The 25,650-nt window shown below is 46.0% G+C and overlaps 2 protein-coding genes across 2 annotated transcripts in view; both read right to left on the bottom strand.

The window, feature by feature from the left end:
- LOC120998306 (oocyte zinc finger protein XlCOF7.1-like) overlaps positions 1-25,650 on the bottom strand; it is a 1,981,422-nt gene that overhangs the window by 406,584 nt on the left and 1,549,188 nt on the right. The gene's annotated exons all lie outside the window — the stretch shown is intronic.
- Positions 1,785-25,048, bottom strand: LOC120998398 (oocyte zinc finger protein XlCOF7.2-like). The gene is made up of 3 exons (XM_040429074.1): positions 24,981-25,048; positions 24,775-24,898; positions 1,785-2,217 (listed from the first exon to the last, which is right to left on the bottom strand). Exons 1-3 carry the CDS (start codon positions 25,002-25,004, stop codon positions 2,087-2,089), a joined length of 279 nt encoding a protein of 92 aa, XP_040285008.1. The 5' UTR covers positions 25,005-25,048; the 3' UTR covers positions 1,785-2,086.

Raw genomic sequence — 25,650 nt, 5'->3', positions numbered from 1 at the left:
TACCAGCACTGTTTCAGGTATGACTACACTGTCTATAGTTACAGATACTCAGGACTATGTGCTGGGACTGATACGGTATGGGAAGGAACCCATCTTAACCTGTTAACCAGGACACCATGACCCCAGAAAAGGGCAGCTTGGGTCAAAGCCGCCGACCATCTAATTGTGTTACCAAAAGATTACTGACCAGATATCAGAAGACTCAGGACCCCTGGATTAAATTGGCACTAGAAAGGTCAATGATTATGCTTAAGTTTTTTAGCCAAATCCTGAAGTGGATCCAGCAGGAAGGAGAAGTAGACGTAGTTCCTTTATTTTTCCTATTCCTTTGCAGCCAGCAACTATAGACCAACAGCAGAACATCGATAGCAGTCAAAATCATGAAAACTACTGAAAAACAGGATAATGGACCACCTAAAACCAATATGTTGGACCCAGAACAGCATGGCGTTAGTCAGGGCAAAGCAGATGATGTCAAACATCTTATTGCCTATGACACAAAGTTGTCGGATGAAGCTGGTGCCGTAGATGTCGCAGATCTGGATGTCAGCATAGCCTTCTATACACTTCTACATAAAGAGCTGATCAACAAGTTTGGCCTAATCCCGGGATAGTTCAGTGGATTTGATGAAGGACAGATATCAGAACGAGAGAGACTAGTGACAAGTGGTGACCACAAGGGTCTGTTCTGTGTTTGGAAGTGATATACAGCAGGAGACGGTTTGGTAGGTAAGGAATGACTATAGGTAGGGTGTGTGAGTAGGTTATGACTGTAGGTAGGTTATGACTGTAGGTAGGGTATGACTGTAGGTAGGGTATGACTGTAGGTAGGGTATGACTGTGGGTAGGTTATGACTGTAGGTTAGGGTATGACTGTAGGTTAGGGTATGACTGTAGGTTAGGGTATGACTGTAGGTTAGGGTATGACTGTAGGTAGGGTATGACTGTAGGTAGGATATGACTGTAGGTAGGGTATGTCTGTAGGTAGGGTATGACTGTAGGTAGGGTATGACTGTAGGTAGGGTATGACTGTAGGTAGGATAGACATGTCTGGTGCTTGATACATCCATCTGGACCAGGGCTACCACCTCTATCTGGATAGTTACTATACCAGTGTTCTAATATCAATATTCCAGAAGTACAGAGGTATGTGGCACCGTAAGGGAGTCCCAGTACGTTTGCAAGTGAGGACACACACATTGTACCAGGGAGGAAGGAAAAGACTCAAAAAAGGTGCTGAGTGATAAGAAGAGACACCATCTACCAGTGCGACACCGGCCCAACACACCTGTCCTTGTGTGAAGGAGTGTTGTACAATTTCTCATACACCCCTTGGTTTTCTATTTAATTGACCCTGTTATTTACCCTGATGTACCCCGCACAGCTTACACATGCCGCATGTCAGTCCTGGAGCCCTGCTGTATACCCAGGAAGCTGATAGAGAAACAAGGTGGAGCCTCACCTGAAGAAACCTCCCAATTCCCTTCCTCCATTCATTACTCCATACCTGTGGTCACATGGACTGGAATGTCCTCCTCCACCTCACTCTTACACGGGGGATCGCCCATCATCCGCTCTTCTTCATCCTCCACTTTAATATCAGTCACATCTTCCCCCTGATTTGTCATCTGTAACAATTCAGGACAATACAGCAGACAGGTGGGAAATCTAACAGATCCACATAAGAGACCCCCACAATCTATGACCCCTCTATGACTGCAGGACCCCACTATATAGATGTGTATAGGGCTCAGCTCCATCTACCTGATGGTTCTCTGGGAGCTTCTCCTCTGGACAGTCCTGGGAATACAGAGGACGGGGACATCTCTCGGGGGGATTTCCTTCTATGAGTCCAACTGTAGGAAACACACAGGGGCAGGAGAGATTATTACATGTGATGATGGGAGTATTATCCAGGTGACCCTCAAATTATACATAAAAGTCACCCCCCACGCTTCTTACACTGCTGAGCGCCCCATAAATCCATCTTCTCTTTTGCTCCATCTTTAACTTCAACCTTAATATCAATCAGATTTTCATCATGAACAAGAAAACAAAATGTAAAATAATCTTTGGTTTAATGACGTTAAAAATCAGATTCTGGTGAGACTTCAGCTCCATCTACCTGATGGTTCTCTGGGAGCTTCTCCTCTGGACAGTCCTGGGAATACAGAGGATGGGGACATCTCTCTGGTGGATTTCTCCTCCTGGATCCATCTGTGGAGACACAAGCACACAGTGACTGAATACATGGCCTCCTGTAGATCTCTCTATAGATCAGACTCTTCTCTCAGCTCATTCACTTCTAGGTTTAGTGATCGGGGCCTAAATAACAATGTTCCGCTCCTCACCAACCTTCTGATAAACCCCACAGATGATGAGAACAGGGGTCCTGTGTCCTCACATGGATGGAGCGGTGGCTGTAGATGTCTGCTGCTCCACTCACTGCCAGTGGAAATGCTGGAGATATCTGAGAGGACGTCTGCTCCATCCACAAGGAGGACACGGGACCCTCGTTCTCATGATCAGTGGGGTCTCAGTGGTCACATATTTATCCCGTCCTATGAATAGGCATGTCACCATATTCTCACTCCTGTAAATTGAGAGCTCATTTTCTGTGGGGCGAGCTGGAGATTTTATTGGTACTATTTTGGGGTACATATAACTTTTTTGATCATATATTTTGGGGGAAGAATAGGATTCTATTCACAACACGATTTTAATATTTCATATTTTTGAACATGGCAATACAAATTATGTTTATTTTTCCATGATAAATAGGGGAAAAATGTGGAATTTGTTATATTTTGCTTTATTAATATTTGGAAAAACTTTATTTCTTTTAGTTCCCTATGGGTCTTGAATCTGCAATCATACTGACTCCAGAGGCAGGTATAACAGAAGAAACAAGATGGCGGGCCTTCATTATGTCTCAGGATGCCATTACCACCGACCAGCGCCCGAAAATTGTGTTGCAGAGAAGGGAACGATCAGTGGACAAAGGAAGCCCCCATGTCTGCCCAGCTGCAGTGGATGTTATTGACCACAACATCTTTTGTTGTGATATAGAGATGACACCCAACTCCTGACCCCGCTCCTCACAATCCCTCCTGACCAGTGACGTTCATGTACCTCATTGGTCATTAATAGGTTAAGTCCCCGTTATCCACAGATGACTCCCATCCTCCGGCTTCTTACAGGAGAGGTCGGATCATTTATAACCAGAGCAGACTGTGCTCCGCTGCTGATAAGAGAGAGGAATAACCCCGGCCGGTCTGATGGCGTCCACCGCTGTATCCATCCCCTGCTGCAGAACATCCACATTCACATATATGGGACGGATTTCAGGAGCGGAAACCTCTACAACAAACCTGTCATGTGTGAACACACCCTAATGCAGCAGTACAGTAAAGCGAGGAACGTGTGTGTGGAGCTCAGGCATCGGCCGCTGATCAGGGACGTCTGTCACCCCCTCAGGCTGCCCGATCATCTGCACCCCCCATATCACCCCACTCCTATGTATCCTGGAGCAGATCCTTAAGAGTAAGGCTCCTTTCACACGGGCGAGATTTCCGCGCGGGTGCAATGTGTGAGGTGAACGCATTGCGCCCCCACTGAATCCGGACCCATTCATTTCTATGGAACTGTGCACATGAGCAGTGATTTTCACGCATCACTTGTGCGTTGTGTGAAAATCGCAGCAAGCTCTATATTGTGCGTTTTTCTCGTAACGCAGGTGCAATGAGCAGGACCGTGGTACGGTTAGGCGGACGCCAAAATATACAGTGGGTCCGGATATGGGTATAGAAGTCTATTGTTTTTGTTTGTGACGCCAATTGCAGCGTGCGCAGGGTACAGTCTCAGGGCCCTTTAAGGTGTTGCAACTCACGTACCAGGTGAGGAATGCCAGAGTGGGGTATAATGTCTCTGTGTAGTAGTGGTAATGGTGTCAACGGTGTCTCCTACCTTGGTACGGCTGGACTCCTGGATCCTGGCTCACTTGCAATAAATGAGTGTGTTGCTAGTAGGAGTAATTGAGGGTTTTGGTAACAGTAAATGAGATCCAGACTTGGAATATAATTCAACTTGTCTTTACTGGAGGCAGCATTAATCCATACGAGATACAGAAATAGTCTTGGGTCCCAGCAGGTATAGGCAATGTGTGGCAGGGATCAATATCTCTTCTGCTTCTATCATATGCCTGGAATCTGTCTTCTGCTCTATCTTCTGCTGTGTATGGGACTGACTAGCTGAGGAGGAATTTGGCTTCTCCTGATCTCTGGACGTTACTCACAGCTATGCTCACAGGGTATGCTTCTTCCTGGAGTTCTGGAGGTGCTGCTTGCTTGTCACCAGCTGAGGCTGAAGGCTCAGGCTGGGAATGAAGATCTTTGGTCTCAGCCGAGACACAATCCTGGATTGGATCCCTAGAACTGGGAGCTCCTACCAGCACAGCCTTCCCCTAGCCGACGTGGCTGGCACACTCACTAAACTTCCTTCCCCACCCATGAGGCAGGATGGGGGAACATTCCACACCTCCTGAAAGAGGAGGGGGCTAAACTGGAATGTACTATTTCAGTCTAGAAATGCTAAACTGAACTAAGGCCCTGCTGGCACATTGCTGCCACCAGCTGGTGTACATGGAAATTACAGAAAAGTACATTCAAACAAGGCTTATAATATGCACATTTGTGAGGAATATTAAATAAAATCACATTTGATGACAAGGCACATGTTACCAACAAATAGTAGCGGGGAGAAAGAGTTTAGTAACATAACTCTGGGATGTTACACAGGCCCCATAGAAATGAATGGGGTTGCGTGAAAATCCCAAGCAAGTGCGGATGCGGTGCGATTTTCACGCACGGTTGCTAGGTACCGATCGGGATGGGGACCCGATCATTATTATTTTCCCTTATAACATGGTTATAAAGGAAAATAATAGCATTCTGAATACAGAACGCATAGTACAATAGCGCTGGAGGGGTTAAAAAAAAATAATTACATTTTTTTTTTAACTCACCTTAATCCACTTGTTCGCGCAGCCGGCATCTCTTCTGTCTACATCTGTGAGGAAAAGGACTTTTCATGACGTCACTACGTTCATCACATGATCCGTCACCATGGTAATGGATCATGTGATGCGTGCAGTGACGTCACCACAGGTCCTTTTGCAGTACGCCGCCCTGCAGGGCGAGGCGAATAGTGAGGTCACAGGGGTAGTTACTAACCGAGGGTGGTTGTGGTACTCACAGTCTTTTATATACCCTCGGCAGACGTACAGCAGTGATGGAGAGGCTGACACAGGGGTCCTCTGGGGCACTCTCTGTATATAGGGACCTGGCCAGGTGGTAGATGAGGTGCCCTGGATGTTGCAGGTGTTTAATGTGCTGGTGGCAAGATCCCTTTAAATTCATGACGCCAGTGCCGGTAACGGTGGGACACCGATTTATAATAGGAATAATTGAGGAACACGTTGTTGTGGTGAACCAAAACTTCCTTTTACTGGAAACAGTTAACTATTTACAGTCTTTTGGCAAAGTTCCACATGTGAGCGGCAGTCACTAGCAGGCTTATACAAATGGCAGGCACAATGTTAAATACTTACAGATCAGGCTGCACTTTTCCTCAGAATCCTGTCTGTGTTTACGCCAAGGCCCGTATGCCCTATTGCTGGCTTTATCCTTGGTTAAGGTAAACTTCCTCAGGTATATATCTCCTTGCTTTAATAAAAATCCTTCTGCCCTTCAGCTCCTGTCAGGTTGGCTGGAAACACTTTGGTTCTGCTCTGGTTATGGGAACTTCAGGTTTTCTCAGGAGATAGCTTCTTCTCCTGGTGGCAACTCGAAGCCAGGGCTGTCTAGCTACATGGCAGTAGTTGGCCTTCAGCTCCACTCTGGCTAAAGACACCCTCTGAACTCTGCACACAGACCCTTCCCTGAACAGGACCTGACTATTTATACTAGGGGTTCCCTAGCTCCCTCTACTGTCGAGGGGGAGGAACTACACCATAATAGGCCTGAGACACATAACAGGGAAAAATACACATAAAAGCATAGCAATATACATTAAAATGGACTGTGACATACACTGCCACCGCTCCTCAGGAGGTGGAGAACAACGTGGCCCAATTGACCCTTGTGTAGTGCTCACATTTACCTAGTGGGACACTACACTTTTCCTCACAGATGAAGACAGAAGAGATGCCGGCTGCGCGAACAAGTGGATTAAGGGGAGTTAAATTTTTTTATTTATTTTTTTTAACCCCTCCAGCGCTATTGTACTATGTATTCTGTATTCAGAATGCTATTATTTTCCCTTATAACCATCACATGGAAGGTCTGGAGGCCGTTCTCCAGGACCCTGGACTCTTCCTATCACTTCCTATGATGGATTCTCCTTCCCGATGTCTGACTTGTTACAGAATACAATACAGAGGAGAGAGACACAGGCAGCGAGAGTACAGGGCTGAAACGCAAGCAAAACGCAGGAGAATCACAGAAGCAAAATGCTTCAACACCTTTGTAGGTCACCAGAAACCTTAAAGCTCAGGCACCCACTACGCTAAATAACCAGGGCCCCCTAGCCACTGGTCCTGGGGACATAGGCTGAAGTACTAGACAGAAGCTTGGAGGTAGCAGCATGGTGAGGAACATGATGTCCATGCCCACAGAGGAGGGCAGGGCAGTAGCTGCTACAGGCATGTGTCCTAAAAATAATACAATACAGAGGAGAGAAATCTAGAAAAGTTTACCTCTCCGCTCAGCAGGGAGATGATCTCCAAGGTGAGGTCTAATAATCTTCTGCTGATCTCCTTCCTGTCCATCCTTGGTGGTCATTCAGGAGAAGAGGAGAGAACTGGAGGAGCTGGAGGCTTCTAGTACTGCAGGCCCCTTTATGAGGAGGGAGAGGCTGGAAATCCTCCAGGGACAAGAGCATTAGTGAGATCCAGAACCGCACTTACTGCTCCTGGAGAGACCCCGCTTCTCAGAGCCCCCAGCACCGGGGATAAAGGGGGATTCTGGAGAAATGGCTGATACCAGAGAGAAGAAGAGGCTCCAGACACCACAGCAGTGACTACCGACCAGGACCTGCTCTGCATCTGCTGCACTGCAAGAGCTGAAGGACCTGGGATGATGTCACCGTCATGTGATCAGTGCAGGGGGCGGAGCTCAGCAGTGGAGAGAAGTGGTAGAGAAGGACCTGGGATGATGTCACCGTCATGTGATCAGGAGGGGCGGAGCTCAGCAGTGGAGAGAAGAGGTAGAGAAGGACCTGGGATGATGTCACCGTCATGTGATCAGGAGGGGCGGAGCTCAGCAGTGGAGAGAAGTGGTGATGAAAGACCTGTGATGACGTCACCATCATGTGATCACATTCCTGTTAGGGAGGGGCAGTTCTGGAGTAGAACTGTGTGATATTTCACAAGACCAGATGCAGGTGTAATGCTCTGCAGGGAAAGCAATGGTCTGAAGGAATTTGGGGCTCTTGGCGTCTTATTTCCTAGTAGAAAGAAAAAGCTTGGTGAGGGGAAACAGCGCCCCCCCCCCCCCCCTGGGTTAGTATGGCGCTTCAATTTATGTCTATTTTAGTGTTTACGCATTGATCATGGCTGCACCAGTAGATGGATGGATCACTCCTTGGATTCTGACACCACTACGGTCATGTGGGTTCCACCTTCTGCTCGCTCGGTAGTCTGCGTTGCACCGGTCACGTTCTCTAATATTGGATGCACTTTACTGGCCAGTAGGGTCTCTGTCGTTACTCATTATATGTGTGTTTATTGTCATTGTGACATTGTGCTTCAGTAAAGGGATGCTTTGTTCTCTCTCACGTGTGGTCTATGTGATTTGGTAGAGTTCCTAGTAGAAAGGCCACGTTCCCTCCTCGCACATCACGTTACGTCCTACAGGTCCCTGTCCTGGAAACCGCAGAGGAAAGATGGCCGAGTCCGCCTTTTTACACCTTCATGTTTCCTGTCCTGGACGGTAAGATGTCTCCTCTCACTGTTTGGTCGCCTCACCAAAAATGGGACCAATTAAAGGAACAGTTTGCCTTAAAAAAAAACTAAATGTATGGCTTTGAGAATACGGCGACACAAAATAATTTTTGTGAACCTCAACGCTATCTGACGGATATATTCATCACGGCGCAGCGCTACTTAGTGCCTCGTGACTAATATATCCGTCACCGCATCACACCGCGATCATGTCTATGTACATGGTGACAGAGCGGCGATGGCGGCTGTCACGCAGCACAACCGGCCCGGGACAGGTGAGGGTGGCCCCTGATCGCTCCGATTGGTCTGTACCCGTGGACCAATCGGAGCAGGAGACACGCACATAGGGAAGCACTGCAACACCCAGCCGTTCCTCCTCTCGATGTTTTACTCAAGTAGAATATGCGCCTCAAAAGAAAGCCGACCAGTTGTGAGAACAGAAAAGACAGATCGAGAAAATGGTACAAAAAAGAAGAATTTCCAATTTTCCTTCCTGACACAGAACTCTGCGCGAGCAGGATTAATAAGAAATGCGGTAAAAAAGAACTGGGCTACATTAACCCCTTTATGACCAAGCTTTTTCTTCCTTTTTTCATGGTCTCGTTCCAAGAGCTATAACTTTTTTCATCTATATAGCTTTATGAGGGCTTGTTTTTTACGGGACAAGTTGTAGTTTTTAATGGCGCCATTTTGGGGTACACAAAACTTTCTGATTAACTTTTATTAACTCTTTCTGGGAGGGAGATGGGGAAAAATAGCAATACTGCCACTGCGTTTTTACATTATACATTTTTTGGCGTTCATTTTTCGGTACAAATAACATAATATCTTTATTCTCTGGGTCAGTACGATTACAGTGATACTAAATACTTATAATTTTGTTTACGTTTTACTACTTTTTTTGCAATAAAACACCTTTTATTAACCAAAAAAATGATTTTGCATTGCCACTTCACAAGACCCATAACTTTTTTTTTATTTTTTTATTTTTTTATATGGAATTGTGTGAGGGCTTGATTTTTGAAAGACGACTTGTATTTTTTATTGGTATGATTTTGGAGTAAATGCCGCTTTTTGATCGCTTGTTATTACGGTTTTTTCGGTGGAAACTAAGAATAAATTCGAAATTCTGTCTTTTTTTTTTTTTTTTTACGGCGTTCACCATAGGGGATAATTTATGTATATTTATGTAATATTTATGTAGTCCCGGTCGTTACGGACGCGGCAATACCAAACATATGGGGGATATTTTCTTTTTGCAATTTTTTTTCATTGAAAAGCGTATTTTCAATGGAAAAAAAAGCATATTTTTTTTATTTTATGGAATTCTTTTTATTTAATAAATGTGTATTTTTTTTCAATTTTTTTTTTTTACTACTTAATAGTCCCACAAGGGGACTATAAAGGACAGTATTTTGATTGCTTTTAAAATGTAATGCATTATCTCTATAATGCATTGCATTTCAATAGCAATGCTATTCAAACATTGACCAGCAGGCTGCGCCAGAGAGGTACAGCCTGCTGGAAGTAACGGAAGACAGGCTCGGGGCCCTGATCGGAAGCAAGGTAAGCTTCCCAGCACATCAGCACCCCGCGATCGCATTTTCGGGGTGCTGATGGGAGACAGAGGGAGTCCGCTCCCTCTGTCACCACTTTACATGCAGCGGGCGCCATTGCGCCTGGCATGTAAAGGGTTAAACAACCCGGATCGGCACTCCTGCCGGTCGGGGCTGTTAGAGCAGGGACTCGGCTCTCATGTGAGAGCCAGGTCCGCGCTCCCCGCTGCACGGGGGAGCCGTGCAGCGCTTAAACTCGGCCGCCGTAAAAACGCGGCGGCCCAGCCTAAGGCCCCTTAGTGACCGCCGTAAAAAAAACGTATGGGTGGTCACTAAGGGGTTAAAAAACGATCCAGTTATAGGTAAATGAATACCGCCCAGATGTGATTTTTAGAAAAGTCGCGAACTTACAGAACCACTTAGTACGTAACGCGGTAGCAGTAAAAGAACAAAAAAAATAGTCAAAATAGGTCAATAATAGTCAAAAACCGCAGTAAAGAAAAAAAGAAGGTGAGACTGGCAAATACCGTACATTCTAATAAAAGAGACATAGATCTAAAGATTGTGGGTGACATTACGTGTGAGTCCTCGGGTGTAGTCTACGTGCTGGAGTGCCCATGTGGCCTCCAGTACGTCGGCCGCACCACGAGGAAATTAAAAATCTGAATACAAGAGCACATCAGAAATATTAAAAAGGGATTAGAAACCCAAAAAGTTCTGTTACATTTCAAAATTGCCCATAACAAAAATCCCAAGGGTCCGGCCTATATTGGAGTGGAACGAGTGCAGGCAAACTGGCGAGGTGGCGATACTATAAAAAAGATCGATCGAACAGAAGTAAAGATGGATCACTGAGATGGGTACATTACAACCGCATGGTCTGAACATGGAGTTGGAACTGAAACCTTGTCTTATAGATTAGAGCACACCCAGCCGGCTGCATCCATTGACTATTGGGAACACGTGTGAGAGGCAGGAGTTGGATCGGAGTGAGGGCTATAGCTTTTGGTAGAGTATTATTTGTTTTATCTGCGTTTTACATTTACATGCCCTGGTCCCTGTTATCTTGAAAAACTAAGGTGCATCAGAATGTATCAAAGGAAATTGAGTAGGAGTTTTTAGTAAAGTATTGAGAATAGTGGGGGGAGTGAACTTGGGGATTTAAGAATTGTGGGAATACTTGGAAGCCACGCCCCTGATGAAGCCATTTGGAGCGAAACCCGGGTCGGGCAGGACCATTGATCTGTGTTGATTTTATCATTGCGCATTTTATCTCACTATGGGAGCATTATTTAATCATCTGTAGGAGGCACAACGAGAACAACTGTGCAGAGGACCTACTGGTCGGCTTTCTTTTGAGGCGCATATTCTACTTATACTCTTGTAAGTATAACATCGAGAGGAGGAGCGGCTGGTTAATGCAGTGCTTCACTATGTGCGTGTCTTCTTTATATTCTCACAGGATGTTAATTGAAAGAAACGCCTAACGAAGCTAGTGTGTGCTTGAAGGTTTTGGGCCAATATTGACTGGTATTTGGAACTGGTCATAATTCCCTCTAGCTTAACTAAGGCCCCAGTTCCAGCTGAAGAAGAACAGCCCCTTGGTATGATGCTGCCACCACCATGCTTCACTGTGGGGATGGGGTTCTTCTGGTGATGTGCAGTTGTTTTTGAGCCAAAAATATCTTTTGGAAATTTGGCCAAAAAGTTCAACCTTGGTTTCATCAGACCATAACACATTTTCCCACGTGCTTTTGGGAGACTTCAGATGTGTTTTTGCAAAATGTAGCCTGGCTTGGATGTTTTTCTTGGTAAGAAAATCATGGGTTGGAGGTCTGATGCCTCATCTTATACCAGCATAAACCTGACTGAAGAAAACCGCTAACAGTTTGGTGTCAGAAGTGGGATCCACCAGAATACAGTATCGGGTAAGTGATTCTATATTTAAGATATATATTATTACTGCCCTATACTGTAAGAGTGGATTATTTGAACCCAGTAAACGCTTCTGATAAGCGTCCCTAGAATCTAGGGGCCCGAATGTGTGGTAAGTAGTTTGAAATCAAAATCTGTAAAAAATGGCCGGTGAAATCCGAAAGGTGCTCTTTGGAATATGGGCCCCTTTGCCCACCTAGGCTGCAAAAAAGTATCACACATGTGGTATCTCCGTACTCAGGAGAAGTTGGGGAATATGTTTTGGGGTGTCATTTTACATATACCCATGCTGGGTGAGAGAAATATCTTGGTCAAATGCCAACTTTGTATAAAAAAATGGGAAAAGTTGTCTTTTGCCAAGATATTTCTCTCACCCAGCATGGGTATATGTAAAATGACACCCCAAAACACATTGCCCAACTTCTCCTGAGTACGGTGATACCAGATGTGTGACACTGGTATCACACATCCCAAGGTATTCAATGAGGGGCATGGCGAGTTCATAGAAATTTTCAAGTTAGCGGAAATTGAATTTATTTTTTTTTTTCTCACAAAGTCTCCCCTTCCGCTAACTTGGGACAAAAATTTCAATCTTTTATGGACTCAATATGCCCCTCACGGAATACCTTGGGGTGTCTTCTTTCCGAAATGGGGTCACATGTAGGGTATTTATACTGCCCTGGCATTCTAGGGGCCCTAAAGCGTGAGAAGAAGTCTGGAATATAAATGTCTAAAAAATTTTACGCATTTGGATTCCGTGAGGGGTATGGTGAGTTCATGTGAGATTTTATTTTTTGACACAAGTTAGTGGAATATGAGACTTTGTAAGAAAAAAAAAATAATTCCGCTAACTTGGGCCAAAAAAAATGTCTGAATGGAGCCTTACAGAGGGGTGATCAATGACAGGGGGGGTGATCAATGACAGGGGGGGTGATCAATGACAGGGGGGGTGATCAATGACAGGGGGGTGATCAATGACAGGGGGGTGATCAATGACAGGGGGGTGATCAGAGAGTCTATATGGGTTGATCAATGACAGGGGGGTGATCAGGGAGTCTATATGGGGTGATCACCCCCCTGTCATTGATCACGCCCCTGTAAGGCTCCATTCAGACGTCCGTATGTGTTTTGCGGATCCGATCCATCTATCAGTGGATCCGTAAAAATCATGCGGACGTCTGAATGGAGCTTTACAGGGGGGTGATCAATGACAGGGGGGGGATCAGGGAGTCTATATGGGGTGATCAGGGGTGAATAAGGGGTTAATAAGTGACAGGGGGGTGTAGTGTAGTGGTGTTTGGTGCTACATATTGCTGAGCTGCCTGTGTCCTCTGGTGGTCGATCCAAACAAAAGGGACCACCAGAGGACCAGGTAGCAGGTATATTAGACGCTGTTATCAAAACAGCGTCTAATATACCTGTTAGGGGTTAAAAAAAATCACATCTCCAGCCTGCCAGCGAACGATCGCCGCTGGCAGGCTGCAGATCCACTCGCTTACCTTCCGATCCTGTGAGCGCGCGCGCCTGTGTGCGTGCGTTCACAGGAAATCTCACGTCTCGCGAGATGACGCACGGATGCGTCCAGGAGGAATGAATCAACCACCTTCCGGACGCATCCGTGCGTTAGGCGGTCCGGAGGTGGTTAATGACCAGGCCACTTTTTACACTTCTGACCTACACTACTTTCACCGTTTATTGCTCGGTCATACAACTTACCACCCAAATGAATTTTACCTCCTTTTCTTCTCACTAATAGAGCTTTCATTTGGTGGTATTTCATTGCTGATGACATTTTTACTTTTTTTGTTATTAATCGAAATTTAACGAAATTTTTGCAAACAAATTACATTTTTCACTTTCAGTTGTAATTTTTTTTTTAAAAACGACATCCATATATAAATTTTTCGCTAAATTTATTGTTCTACATGTCTTTGATAAACAAAAATGTTTGGGTAAAAAAAAAATGGTTTGGGTAAAAGTTATAGCGTTTACAAACTATGGTACAAAAATGTGAATTTCTGCTTTTTGAAGCAGCTCTGACTTTCTGAGCACCTGTCATGTTTCCTGAGGTTCTACAATGCCCAGACAGTACAAACACCCCACAAATGACCCCATTTCGGAAAGTAGACGCCCTAAGGTATTCACTGATGGGTATAGTGAGTTCATAGAACTTTTTATTTTTTTTCACAAGTTAGCGGAAAATTATGATTTTTTTTTTTATTTTTTTTTTTTTCTTACAAAGTCTCATATTCCACTAACTTGTGACAAAAAATAAAAACTTTCATGAACTCACTATGCTCATCAGCGAATACCTTGGGGTGTCTTCTTTCCAAAATGGGGTCACTTGTGGGGTAGTTATACTGCCCTGGCATTCTAGGGGCCCTGATGTGTGAGAAGTAGTTTAAAATCAAAATCTGTGAAAAATGCCCTGTGAAATCCGAAAGGTGCTCTTTAGAATATGGGCCCCTTTGCCCACCTAGGCTGCAAAAAAGTGTCACACATCTGGTATCGCCGTACTCAGGAGAAGTAGGGCAATGTGTTTTGGGGTGTCTTTTTACATATACCCATGCTGGGTGAGAGAAATATCTCGGCAAAAGACAACTTTTCCCATTTTTTTTATTCAAAGGTGGCATTTGACCAAGATATTTCTCTCACCCAGCATGGGTGTATGTAAAATGACACCCCAAAACACATTGCCCAACTTCTCCTGAGTACGGCGATACCAGATGTGTGACACTTTTTTGCAGCCTAGATGCGCAAAGGGGCCCACATTCCTTTTATGAGGGCATTTTTAGACATTTGGATCCCAGACTTCTTCTTACGCTTTAGGGCCCCTAGAATGCCAGGGCAGTATAAATACCCCACATGTGACCCCATTTTGGAAAGAAGACACCCCAAGGTATTCAATGAGGGGCATGGTGAGTTCATTGAAAAAAAAAAATTTTGGCACAAGTTAGCGGAAATAGATTTTTTTGATTTTGTTCTCACAAAGTCTCCCTTTCCGCTAACTTGGGACAAAAATTTCAATCTTTCATGGACTCAATATGCCCCTCAGCGAATACCTTGGGGTGTCTTCTTTCCAAAATGTGGTCATTTGTGGGGTGTTTGTACTGCCCTGGCATTTGAGGGTCTCCGCAATCATTACATGTATGGCCAGCATTAGGAGTTTCTGCTATTCTCCTTATATTGAGCATACGGGTAATGAGATTTATTTTTTTCCGTTCAGCCTCTGGGCTGATGAAAAAATGAACGGCACAGATTTCTTCATTCGCATCGATCAATGTGGATGAAAAAATCTCTGCCCAAAAAAAAAAAAAGGAGGGGAAAGGCGTCTGCCAGGACATAGGACCTCCGCCCAACATCCATACCCACTTAGCTCGTATGCCCTGGCAAACCAGATTTCTCCATTCACATCAATCGATGTGGATGAATAAATCATTGCCGGGATTTTTTATTTTATTTTCATATACAAAGTGTTTGCCAAAGCATATGAACACCGCCACCTCCTCAGCTCATATGCCTCGGCAAACGTATCTTTTACTGCAGAGGAGAAATCTCGTCTTGCAGCGCCGCATACACTGACTTTTGTGTAATCTGACAGCAGCGCAATGCTTCTGTCCGAATGCACATCAGTGCTGCAGCTAGTCGATCGGTTGGTCCACCTGGACGGTAAAAAAAACAAAACAAAAAAGAAAAAACCAGGCCGCAACACAATAAATTTATTAACTTTATAATAACATTTGAACGGAACATATAAACTATATTTAACTTTTTGAACAGAACGTTAACTTTTTTGCTTACTGGTAATTTTTTTTTTTTTACCTTTTTATAGGACAAACCTCTCCTTCCCCATGGGACAATGTGCAAAGCGCTAATCGCCCAAAGATGTGGCGAAGTACGTTATGCACTTTATCCCAGGTGAAAGGAGAGGTTTGCAGCAGCTGTGAGTGAAAGGGCCCTAATAGCCCTGTGTGCCTGTCCTGTGAGATGCAATCCCTATGCTAAGTGTACCTGTGTGTGGTACTTCCGGAAACACTCTCCAAAGCATAGGGCAGGGTGGTCAGGGCAGTCAGGACAGAAATAGCGGGTGTCACGCCTTATTCCACTCCTGCTACAGACACAACATCTTTTTCGGGGTGACGGTTGGGTTGGATTGAGGTACCAGCAACGACATTGGGGAAATGTCGCTCGTGTAGACGGCTCACTACACTGGTGGATGGGGCCACAGAACCTCCTGGATAAAGGAGGTTCTCGATGATCTCTTCCTGGAATTTGAGGAAGGATCCTGTTCTCCCAGCCTTACTGTAGAGAACAAAACTATTGTAGAGCGCCAATTGAATTAAATATACAGACACCTTCTTATACCTGCGTCGGGAAACTAAATAGGGAGCCAACATCTGGTCATTGAAGTCCACCCCTCCCATGAGCGAATTATAGTCGTGGACACAGAGGGGCTTTTCAATGACAGTGGTTGCTCGTTCTATTTGTATTGTCGTGTCTGCGTGAATGGAGGAGAGCATGTAAACGTCACGCTTGTCTCTCCATTTCACCGCGAGCAGTTCTTCGTTACACAAGGCAGCCCTCTCCCCCCTTGCAAGACGGGTGGTAACGAGCCGTTGGGGGAAGCCCCTGCGACTATGGCTGCTGTGGCACCGCGCGACCATCTGTTCTAGGAACAAATGCCTGAAGAGGGACACACTTGTGTAGAAATTGTCCACATAAAGATGGTACCCCTTGCCAAATAAGGGTGACACCAAGTCCCAGACTGTCTTCCCACTGCTCCCCAGGGAGTCAGGGCAACCGACCGGCTCCAGGGTCTGATCTTTACCCTCATAGATCCGAAATTTGTGGGTATAGCCTGTGGCCCTTTCACAGAGCTTATACAATTTGACCCCATACCATTGCTTGGGATGTATTGTTTGAAGCCAAGGCGCCCGGTAAAATGTATAAGGGACTCGTCTACGCAGATGTTTTGCTCAGGGGTATACAAATCTGCAAATTTGTTGTTGAAGTGGTCTATGAGGGGCCGAATTTTGTGGAGCCGGTCAAAAGCTGCGTGGCCTCTGGGACGGGAGGTGGTGTTATCCATAAGTGCAGGAAACGCAGGATGGCCTCAAATCGTGCCCTGGACATGGCAGCAGAGAACATGGGCATGTGATGAATTGGGTTCGTGGACCAATATGACCGCAATTCATGCTTTTTGGTTAGACCCATGTTGAGGAGAAGGCCCAGAAAATTTTTTAATTCGGAAACTTGGACGGGTTTCCACCGGAAAGGCTGGGCATAATAGCTTCCCGGGTTGGCGGCTATAAATTGAGTGGCATACCGATTTGTTTCTGCCACGACTAAGTCCAAGAGCTCCGCAGTCAAGAACAGCTCAAAAAATCCCAGGGCCGAACCGATCTGAGCTGTCTCAACCCGAACTCCAGACTAAGCGGTGAAAGGGGGAACTAATGGTGCGGCTGAAGTTGGGGACTGCCAATCAGGGTTTGCCAGCACCTCAGGGACTCTAGGGGGTCTACGGGCCTGTCTGTGCGGTGGCTGCGACGGGGTAACTACTGCACGTGCCACCGTACCAGCTTCAACTGCCCTTCTGGTGCTCGCCACGTCACCATGTTGTACGGCAGTGCTGGTACTAGGTCCAGGGAGGGCTGCGCTGCTGGTTTATGCATCACCACGTGATCCGACAGCGCCAGCCCCACTCTGCTGCCCTTGAAGCGGATCCTGCGCAACCTGTGGTCTAGCAACACGGGGCCGGGTACGCCTGGTGCTATCAGGGACCTCAACCTCCTCGTCCGAACTTTGGGTCAGAGTGCCACTGCTTTCTACAGGTTCATATTCTGACCCGCTAGATTCGTCAGATGAGGGTTCCCATTCCTCATCCGACTGGGTCAGAATCCTGTAGGCCTCTTCAGAAGAATACCCCGTGTTTGACATTTGGACTACTAAATTTAGGGGTATTCCCTGAGACTACCCAAGAAAAAAAGCAAGCCTGTCTTACAAAGGGGAGGCTAGCGAAGTACCGGAGGCCGCTGCGATTGATAAAAAATATCAAAACTGATTTTTTTTTTTATCGCCGCAGCGCTTGGAAAGTGATTGTGCAGTGATAAAAAATAAAAATAAAATTTGTCACTGCGGCGGGGCGGGCGTGGGTGAACGCACGTGTGGGTGACCGATCAGGCCTGATCGGGCAAACACTGCGTTTTGGGTGGAGGGCGAGCTAAGGTGACACTAATACTATTATAGATCTGACTGTGATCAGTTTTGATCACTTACAGATACTATAAAAGTACAAATGCTGATTAGCGATACGCTAATCAGCGAATCAGTGACTGCGGTGCGGTGGGCTGGGCGCTAACCGATTGCTAACTACCCAACCAAGGGGCCTAAACTATCCTAAAACCTATCAGTCAATACCAGCAAAATTGGTGCTCAAAAATCCAAATGTTGCTCCTTCCCTTCTGAGCCCTATAGTATGCCCAGGCAGCAGCCAATAGCCACATATAGGGAATTGCTGTACCTGGGAGAACCTGCATAACACTTTATGGGGTGAGTGTCTTCGATAACACAAGTTAGGTACAAAAAACTGTGGATATTTTTTTTATGCTTTACATCAAATTCAAGTCAAAATGATCAATACAACCCTAGATAAGTGCCTTCTTGGGTTTAGTTTCTGAAATGGGGTCACTAAGGTCCCTTTCACGCGAGCGTGATTTCCGCACGGGTGCAATGCGTGACGTGAATGCATAGCACCCGCAAGGAATCCGGACCCATTCATTTCAATGGGTCTGTGTACATGAGCGTTGTTTTTCACGCATCACTTCTGCGTTGCGTGAAAATCGCAGCATGTTCTATATTCTGCGTTTTTCACGCAGCCCTGGCCCCATAGGAGTGAATGGGGCTGCGTGAAAAACGCATTGCATCCGCAAGCAAGTGCGGGTGCGATGCGTTTTTCACTGATGGTTGCTAAGAGATGTTGTTTGTAAACCTTCAGTTTTTTATCACGCGCGTGAAAAACGCATCAAAACGCATTGCACCCGCGTGGAAAAAACTGAACAACTGAACGCAATCGCAGACAAAACTGACTGAACTTGCTTGCAAAATAGTGCGAGTTTCACTGAACGCACTCTGAACGCATCCGGACCTAATCAGTCATGCTCGTGTGAAACTAGCCTTAGGGTGTTTCCACTGTGACATGACTGAAAAACATCCATAAAAGGCTACTTTCACACTTGCGTTAGGAGCGGATCCGTCTGGTGTCTGCACAGACGGATCCGCTCCTAAAATGCAAATGCTTGCATCCGTTCAGAACGGATTCGTTTGCATAACTGTTTATTTCAGATCAGATTTTTCACTTCGGAAAACTCAGATCCAACAGTATATTCTAACACAGAGGCGTTCCCATGGTGATGGGGACGCTTCAAGTTAGAATATACTGAGAAGTGTGTACATGACATGACATGGGCAGACCCCCCCCTCCTGTATTTAACTTATTGGTGGCCAGTGCGGCCCCCCCTCCCTCCCCAGTATTAATTGTAACCAGTGCGGCCCCCCTCCCTCTATATTCATCGGTGGCCAGTGCGGATTCCCAGTATTAAATATGACCAGTGCGGCCTCCCCCTCCCTCCCTCCCCAGTATTTAAATATGACCAGTGCGGCCTCCCCCTCCCTCTGTATTTATTGGTGGCCAGTGCGGATTCCAAGTATTGTGACCAGTGCGGCCTCCCCTCTCCCCCGCCCCTAATTAAAATCACCCCCCCCCCCCCTCATTGGTGGCAGCGGAGAGTACCGATCGGAGTCCCAGTTTAAAATCGCTGGGGCTCCGATCGGTTACCATGGCAGCCAAGACGCTATTGCAGTCCTGGTTGCCATGGTTACTTAGCAATAAATACAAGCATTATACTTACCTGAAGAGCTGCGATGTCTGTGACCGGCCGGGCGCTCCTCCTACTGGTAAGTGACAGGTCTGTGCGGCGCATTGCCTATAGCACAGACCTGTCACTTACCAGTAGGAGGAGCGCCCGGCCGGTCACAGACATCGCAGCTCTTCAGGTAAGTATAATGCTTGTATTTATTGCTAAGTAACCATGGCAGCCAAGACTGCAATAGCGTCTTGGCTGCCATGGTAACCGATCGGAGCCCCATCGATTTTAAACTGGGACTCCGATCGGTACTCTCCGCTGCCACCAATGATGGGGGGGTGATTTTAATTAGGAGGGGGGGGAGAGGGGAGGCCGCACTGGTCACAATACTTGGAATCCGCACTGGCCACCAATAAATATAGAGGGAGGGGGAGGCCGCACTGGTCATATTTAATACTGGGGAGGGAGGGAGGGGGAGGCCGCACTGGTCATATTTAATACTGGGAATCCGCACTGGCCGGCCACCAATGAATATAGAGGGAGGGGGAGGCCGCACTGGTCATATTTAATACTGGGGAGGGAGGGAGGGGGAGGCCGCACTGGTCATATTTAATACTGGGAATCCGCACTGGCCACCGATGAATGAATATAGAGGGAGGGGGGGCCGCACTGGTTACAATTAATACTGGGGAGGGAGGGGGGGCCGCACTGGCCACCAATAAGTTAAATACAGGAGGGGGGGGGTCTGCCCCCTGCTGCCTGGCAGCATCTGCCAGGCAGCAGGGGGCAGTCATGTACACAGTTCTCAGTATATTCTAACTTGAAGCGTCCCCATCACCATGGGAACGCCTCTGTGTTAGAATATACTGTCGGATTTGAGTTTCACGATCTAACTCATAACCGACAGTATATTCTAACATAGAGGCGTTCCCATGGTGATGGGGACGCTTCAAGTTAAAATATACCATCGGATTGGAGAAAACTCAGATCTGATGGTATATTAATAGGGACTCCTGACTTTACATTGAAAGTCAATGGGGGACGGATCCGTTTGAAATTGCACCATATTGTGTCAACGTCAAACTGATCCGTCCCCATTGACTTGCATTGTAAGTCTGGACGGATCCGTTTGGCTCCGCACGGCCAGGCGGACACGAAAACGCTGCAAGCTGCGTTCGGGTGTCCGCCTGCTGAGCGGAGCGGAGGCCAAACGGTGCCAGACTGATGCATTCTGAGCGGATCCGCATCCACTCAGAATGCATTGGGGCTGTACGGATCCGTTCTGGGCCGCTTGTGAGAGCCTTCAAACGGAACTCACAAGCGGAACCCCGAACGCTAGTGTGAAAGTAGCCAAATAAAGGCCCTAAAATCCAGAAGGTACTTCTCCATTTCTGAGGACTGAAACGAGAGTCGCATTATGGGCATTTATACATAATACAGAGTCAGAGTAATAAATATTAAGGTTTGTTTTGCTGTTAACCCTTGCCGTGTTACAAAAAAATATGGACTAAAAGGAAAATCGGTAAAAAAAAGAAAAGAAAAAGTATTACATTTACCCCCATGTTTCTTTAATTCACGTAGAACATCTAAAGGGTTAGCAAAGTTTGTAAATGCAGTTTTGAATGATGTGATTGATGCAGTTTCTAAAATGGGTCATTTATGAGGCTTTCTATTATATAGGCCCCTCACAGTCACTTCAAAACTGAATCCCTAACAAAAAAAGAACTTTGAAATTTTGAAAGAAAAACTATAAGCCTTCTCTCATCCTACAAAAATAAAAGGATTTAAAAAAATGATGCCTTCGTAAAGCAGATATATGATACATGATAGCTATTATGTAAATTGGGTGGTAAGAATATTTTTAAGTTTGAAAAAAGCAAGTTTTTCCAAAATGTCACCAAATTTTAGAATTTTTCATCAATAAACGCAAAACTTTGGGTAAATATGGGTAAGTTATGGGTAAGTTAAAGTGTCCCAAAGTTATTACTACATAAAGGGACACATCCTTAAAGGGGTTGTCCTGACAATTTATTTTGATGACCTGTTCTCAGGATAGGTCATCAATATCTGATCAGTGGAGGTCCGACACCAGGCCCCCCCGCTGAATAGCTGTGTAAAAGCAGTGTAATGACGAGTACTCGCTATAGTCACAGGGGACGACGTGCAGTGTAAAGACCAGGAAGCAGTGTTCACACTGAGCGTTGCCTCCTCTTCAAACAGCAGATCGGTGGGGGCGTCAGGTGTCAGACCCCCACTGATCAGACATTGATGACCTGTCCTGAGGATAGGTCATCAATATAAATACAGAACAACCCTTTTACGGTAAGACTAGGTCCTTTAAAGTGTTTTATTGTTTCTGTATTTGTACTGATCCACAGCAGTAGGGTTATATGATTTATGTCACATGATGAACGGTGGAAATTTGAAAATTTTAAATTCGTGACAAAACTCCCTTTTTCTACACCGTTCCCCAGGAATTGTTAATAAAGGTTACTCAGTCCATAATATACACCCCATAATTGTGGCTTTAAAAATACAACTCCTAAAATACAACATGGCTATGTCACTGAAAAAATAAAAAAGTTATGGCTTTTAGAACAATATCATGTAAGGCTACTTTCACACTAGCGTTTTTACTGGATCCGGTAGGGTTCAGCAAAAATGCTTCCGTTACTGATAATACAACCGTCTGCATCCGTTATGAACGGATCCAGTTGTATTATCTGTAACATTGCCAAGACGGATCCGTCATGAACTTGTCACGGCTGAGGATGGGGAAAACCCTCAGCCGTGCGATGCCAGAAGATGTTAGGCTGCTCGGCCAGGACAACAGGATTAGGGAGCAGGTCACCTCCTAACACATCCCTAACCTGACCCTAACTCCTAGCTGCATGGGCCGACCTTGAAGGTAGGAGGGCCCATGCTCAGGAACCTCGGATCCCTAACTCACTCTCCGACCGGTCCCTGAACTAGGAGTCAGGGTAAGACGGCCTGTTCCTTCTGGACACTGAGGAACAGGGGTCTCACTGGCCAAGCTGCAAGGAATGGGGGAACACATACAACATACAGATATGACAGGCGAAACTAAACAAGTTCCACACGTACCTGTCACAGCCACGCTGACTGGAACCCATGCATGCACTACTAATGTCCACAGAACAACTAGAGGACACAGCACACATATCACACAGGTAACCAGGACATCCGTAGTTGCAATAAACAGAGACAAAGGAAAACATCAACTGAACATCATAATATAAACTTCACAGATAAACCTATGACCACAAGGGTGGCCCCCACTGGCAGGTGGAATACACATTAGGCTGCTACAGCTAAGCATGGCTGAAGCAACCCACTGACACATGCCAAACACAGAGGCTTTATAGGCCTAAGAGGCCACACCCAGTGTCTCACACACACAGAAAGGGAGTTAACCCTTCCAACACCAGGGAAGGGAAAACACCACTTAAAGGGGAAGTGTCCAAAACCAAGATCACACTGTGGCTGTTGCCGCAGGCAACGACATGGATGGCAACCATGTCCTGGGAGTCAGCCCGAAGGCCGGGACACTGCCACCACATGTACACATCCAACCAAACGTTGCCACGGGCAGCCACAATGAAGGGAAGAGTCCTAGTGCACACACAACACAAAACGCAGTGCACACCAGACAAACAAACACAACACCCAACATGAAGGTTGTTAGGTGCAACCGCATGCCATGCAGCAAGCTGCCCAGCACCGCTCAGGCTGCTCTGCTGAAACCAACACCACACAACCAGTTGCCCGCGGCAACCACAAGTGAGGCCACACACTAGCGGCCCTCACTGGTGGTTGAACACCAAAACCAAACCGCAGGCAACCGCATGCGGTTTGGGAGTCACGACCAATACCGTGGCCGTGACAGAACTCCACTGAAAGTCAATGGGGGACAGGTCCATTTTCTATTGTGGCAGAGAAAATCGATCCGTCCCCATTGACTTGCATTGGGGGTCTTGCCCGTCTTGCTCCGCATCCCAGGACGGAAAGCAAACTACAACCTGTTGAGGTTTGCTCTCCGGTATGGGAACGCAACTAAACAGAACGGAATGCTATTGAGACTCAATGATGGATCTCAATACCGGAAAACTTAAATTCTAGTGTGAAAGTAGCCTAACAAAAAAAGTAAAAAAAATGCCATATGGCCAAAATAAAAACCTGCAAGTGAAATCCTGCCTCTAGTCTAAGGTAGTGTCACGGTCCCTCCAGTGACAGAGGTAAGAAGATCTGAGAGACTGGCTGCACGTTAGGTCATCTGACAGCCTCTCTGTTTTCACTTGTTGCAGTGTTGTTGTTGGTAATGACCACACCTCTTGTCTCAGGTGCAGCTTGTAGTCATTACTGCTCCTCTATTTAGTGTGGACTCACACTTCATACCAGTTGATATTCTCTGCCTGCAGTTGGAAGAGCTAGTGTGTGGTCCTCATCTGAGTTCCTGCTCATCCATTTTCTATTGAAGAGAAGTGTACTTCTCTGTATTGTGTTGTTCCAATTTGCTTGTTGCTAACTAGGCCTCAGGGAGACGCTGGTTCATTCATCTGGAAAGGAACCAGTAGTCTCAGACCCTGTCACTACTCTTAGGGCTATTCAGGGTTACTAGGGCCTAGGTTTCTGGTGTATGAATATTCCCACCTTTAGGGTCTATTTATACTGACAGGAGTCATGGCTAGGTTTAGGGTTATCATAGGTGGTCACCGTTTCCCTTTCCCTAGACTTGAGGCCTAGTTCCTGGTCATTTTCCTTCTGTTGTCATTCTGGTGTTCCTCCCCTCCCCTTACACCATGACAGCATATTTGTGCTACCACATTATTTTAGTTATTTTTATTGTACCACCATAAAAGATATCAGTGTGTTTTTTTTTTTAATTAAATTATACAGTTTTAAGTGACATTAAAGGTGGAAAAAGTTCTGAAATGATTTTTCTTGGTCTGATTTTTGTGGAGATTTTTTGTAGCCACTGTATATATGATTGTCGGATCTTCTTCTTTCTTGTAATACAGAGTGGGATCCTATCCATCCATCATGACCTACTGGTGGCCCATGTCATCTAATGATGCAATTATATATAGTCATACAGCAGCAGATGTCACCCATAAGCTTCTAGAATTTAAAGAAAAATTATACAGTACAGCCTTCAGTTTTTTTTCTGGATGCTGCTCTATAGAATAGTGTCATCTACTATTGCCTAGAGAAGACTATATCTGTCAGGAGGATGGACCATATGGAGAAGTGTGATGTATATGGGAAATGCAGGCTCTAACGTGATGTGACTGGAGAATAACATGTGGAGCTCCTACATCACATGTCATTACACTCGTGTACACACTGCACATGACCAGACTGAGGCTTTAACACGGCCTCTTCTCACCTCGTCTCTTCTTACCTGGTGATGTCAGAGGCCAGGGAGCCTCCATCATGCCCTCCTTGTACAGATCCTTGTGTCCTTCTATATACTCCCACTCCTCCATGGAGAAATAGACCGCCACATCCTGACACCTTATAGGAACCTGACAACACAATGACACCGTCATCACCCAGACCCTCCAGTGCTGTTACTGGAGAATTTCCCAGCATTCCCAATAGTGTCACCTTTCCAGTCAGCAGCTCAATCATCTTGTGGGTGAGCTCTAGGATCTCCTGCTCATGTATCAGTGGGGGACGGGTCCTACTCCACCCTCCTGACTCAAGGATGATGGGAGTCCCCCCCCCCCCGATGTCTTCTTCACTATGGTGTAATCTTGTGAATGGAGAGAGACACTTAGGGAAAGAAATTCCTTCCTGACTACAGATCTACAATCAGAATCCCTACCTGAATCATGGACCCATCTCCAGTAAACTAGTTTCTAAAAGCTGGAATATTATTACACTCCAGAACTCTTCTGGACTCTTCTAGAGAATTCCCCATGACTCCTTACTCTGGCAGAGAGCTCTATAGTCTCACTGCTCTTACAGTAAAGACTCCTCTTTTCTCTAGACGTAGTGGAAGCCTCCTTGTTATAGTCCAGTATCATCTAGATGTCAGACTAGTGGTAGAAATCCTCCCACCAGGCCACACTCCGGACATCTGCTCCTCTACTTCCTCTCCTCCTGGGTACAACGTGCCTACTTACCTTCTCATGGCTCCTACAACATGACTATTGGTCTCCATGATACACCATGGTCCATACTGGTGGCAGATCTTCAGGTTCTCCATCACTTGGAAGGTCTGGAGGCCGTTCTATCACTTCCTATGATGGATTCTCCTTCCCAGTGTCTGACT

Source organism: Bufo bufo, chromosome 4, assembly GCF_905171765.1.
Source record: "Bufo bufo chromosome 4, aBufBuf1.1, whole genome shotgun sequence".
NCBI lineage: Eukaryota > Metazoa > Chordata > Amphibia > Anura > Bufonidae > Bufo > Bufo bufo.
The sequence above is the reverse complement of the archived record's forward strand: the minus strand, read 5'-3'. Positions and strand labels throughout refer to the sequence as shown.

Excerpts from the sequence above, each read along its gene's own strand:
- LOC120998398 (XM_040429074.1), bottom strand. The coding sequence starts at position 25,004 with ATGATTGAGCTGCTGACTGGAAAG. Across the intron at positions 24,899-24,980 it reads TTGAGCTGCTGACTGGAAAG|GTTCCTATAAGGTGTCAGGA; the intron begins GTGACACTATTG and ends TTGTGTTGTCAG. Across the intron at positions 2,218-24,774 it reads CTGGCCTCTGACATCACCAG|ATGGATCCAGGAGGAGAAAT; the intron begins GTAAGAAGAGAC and ends GTGTCTCCACAG.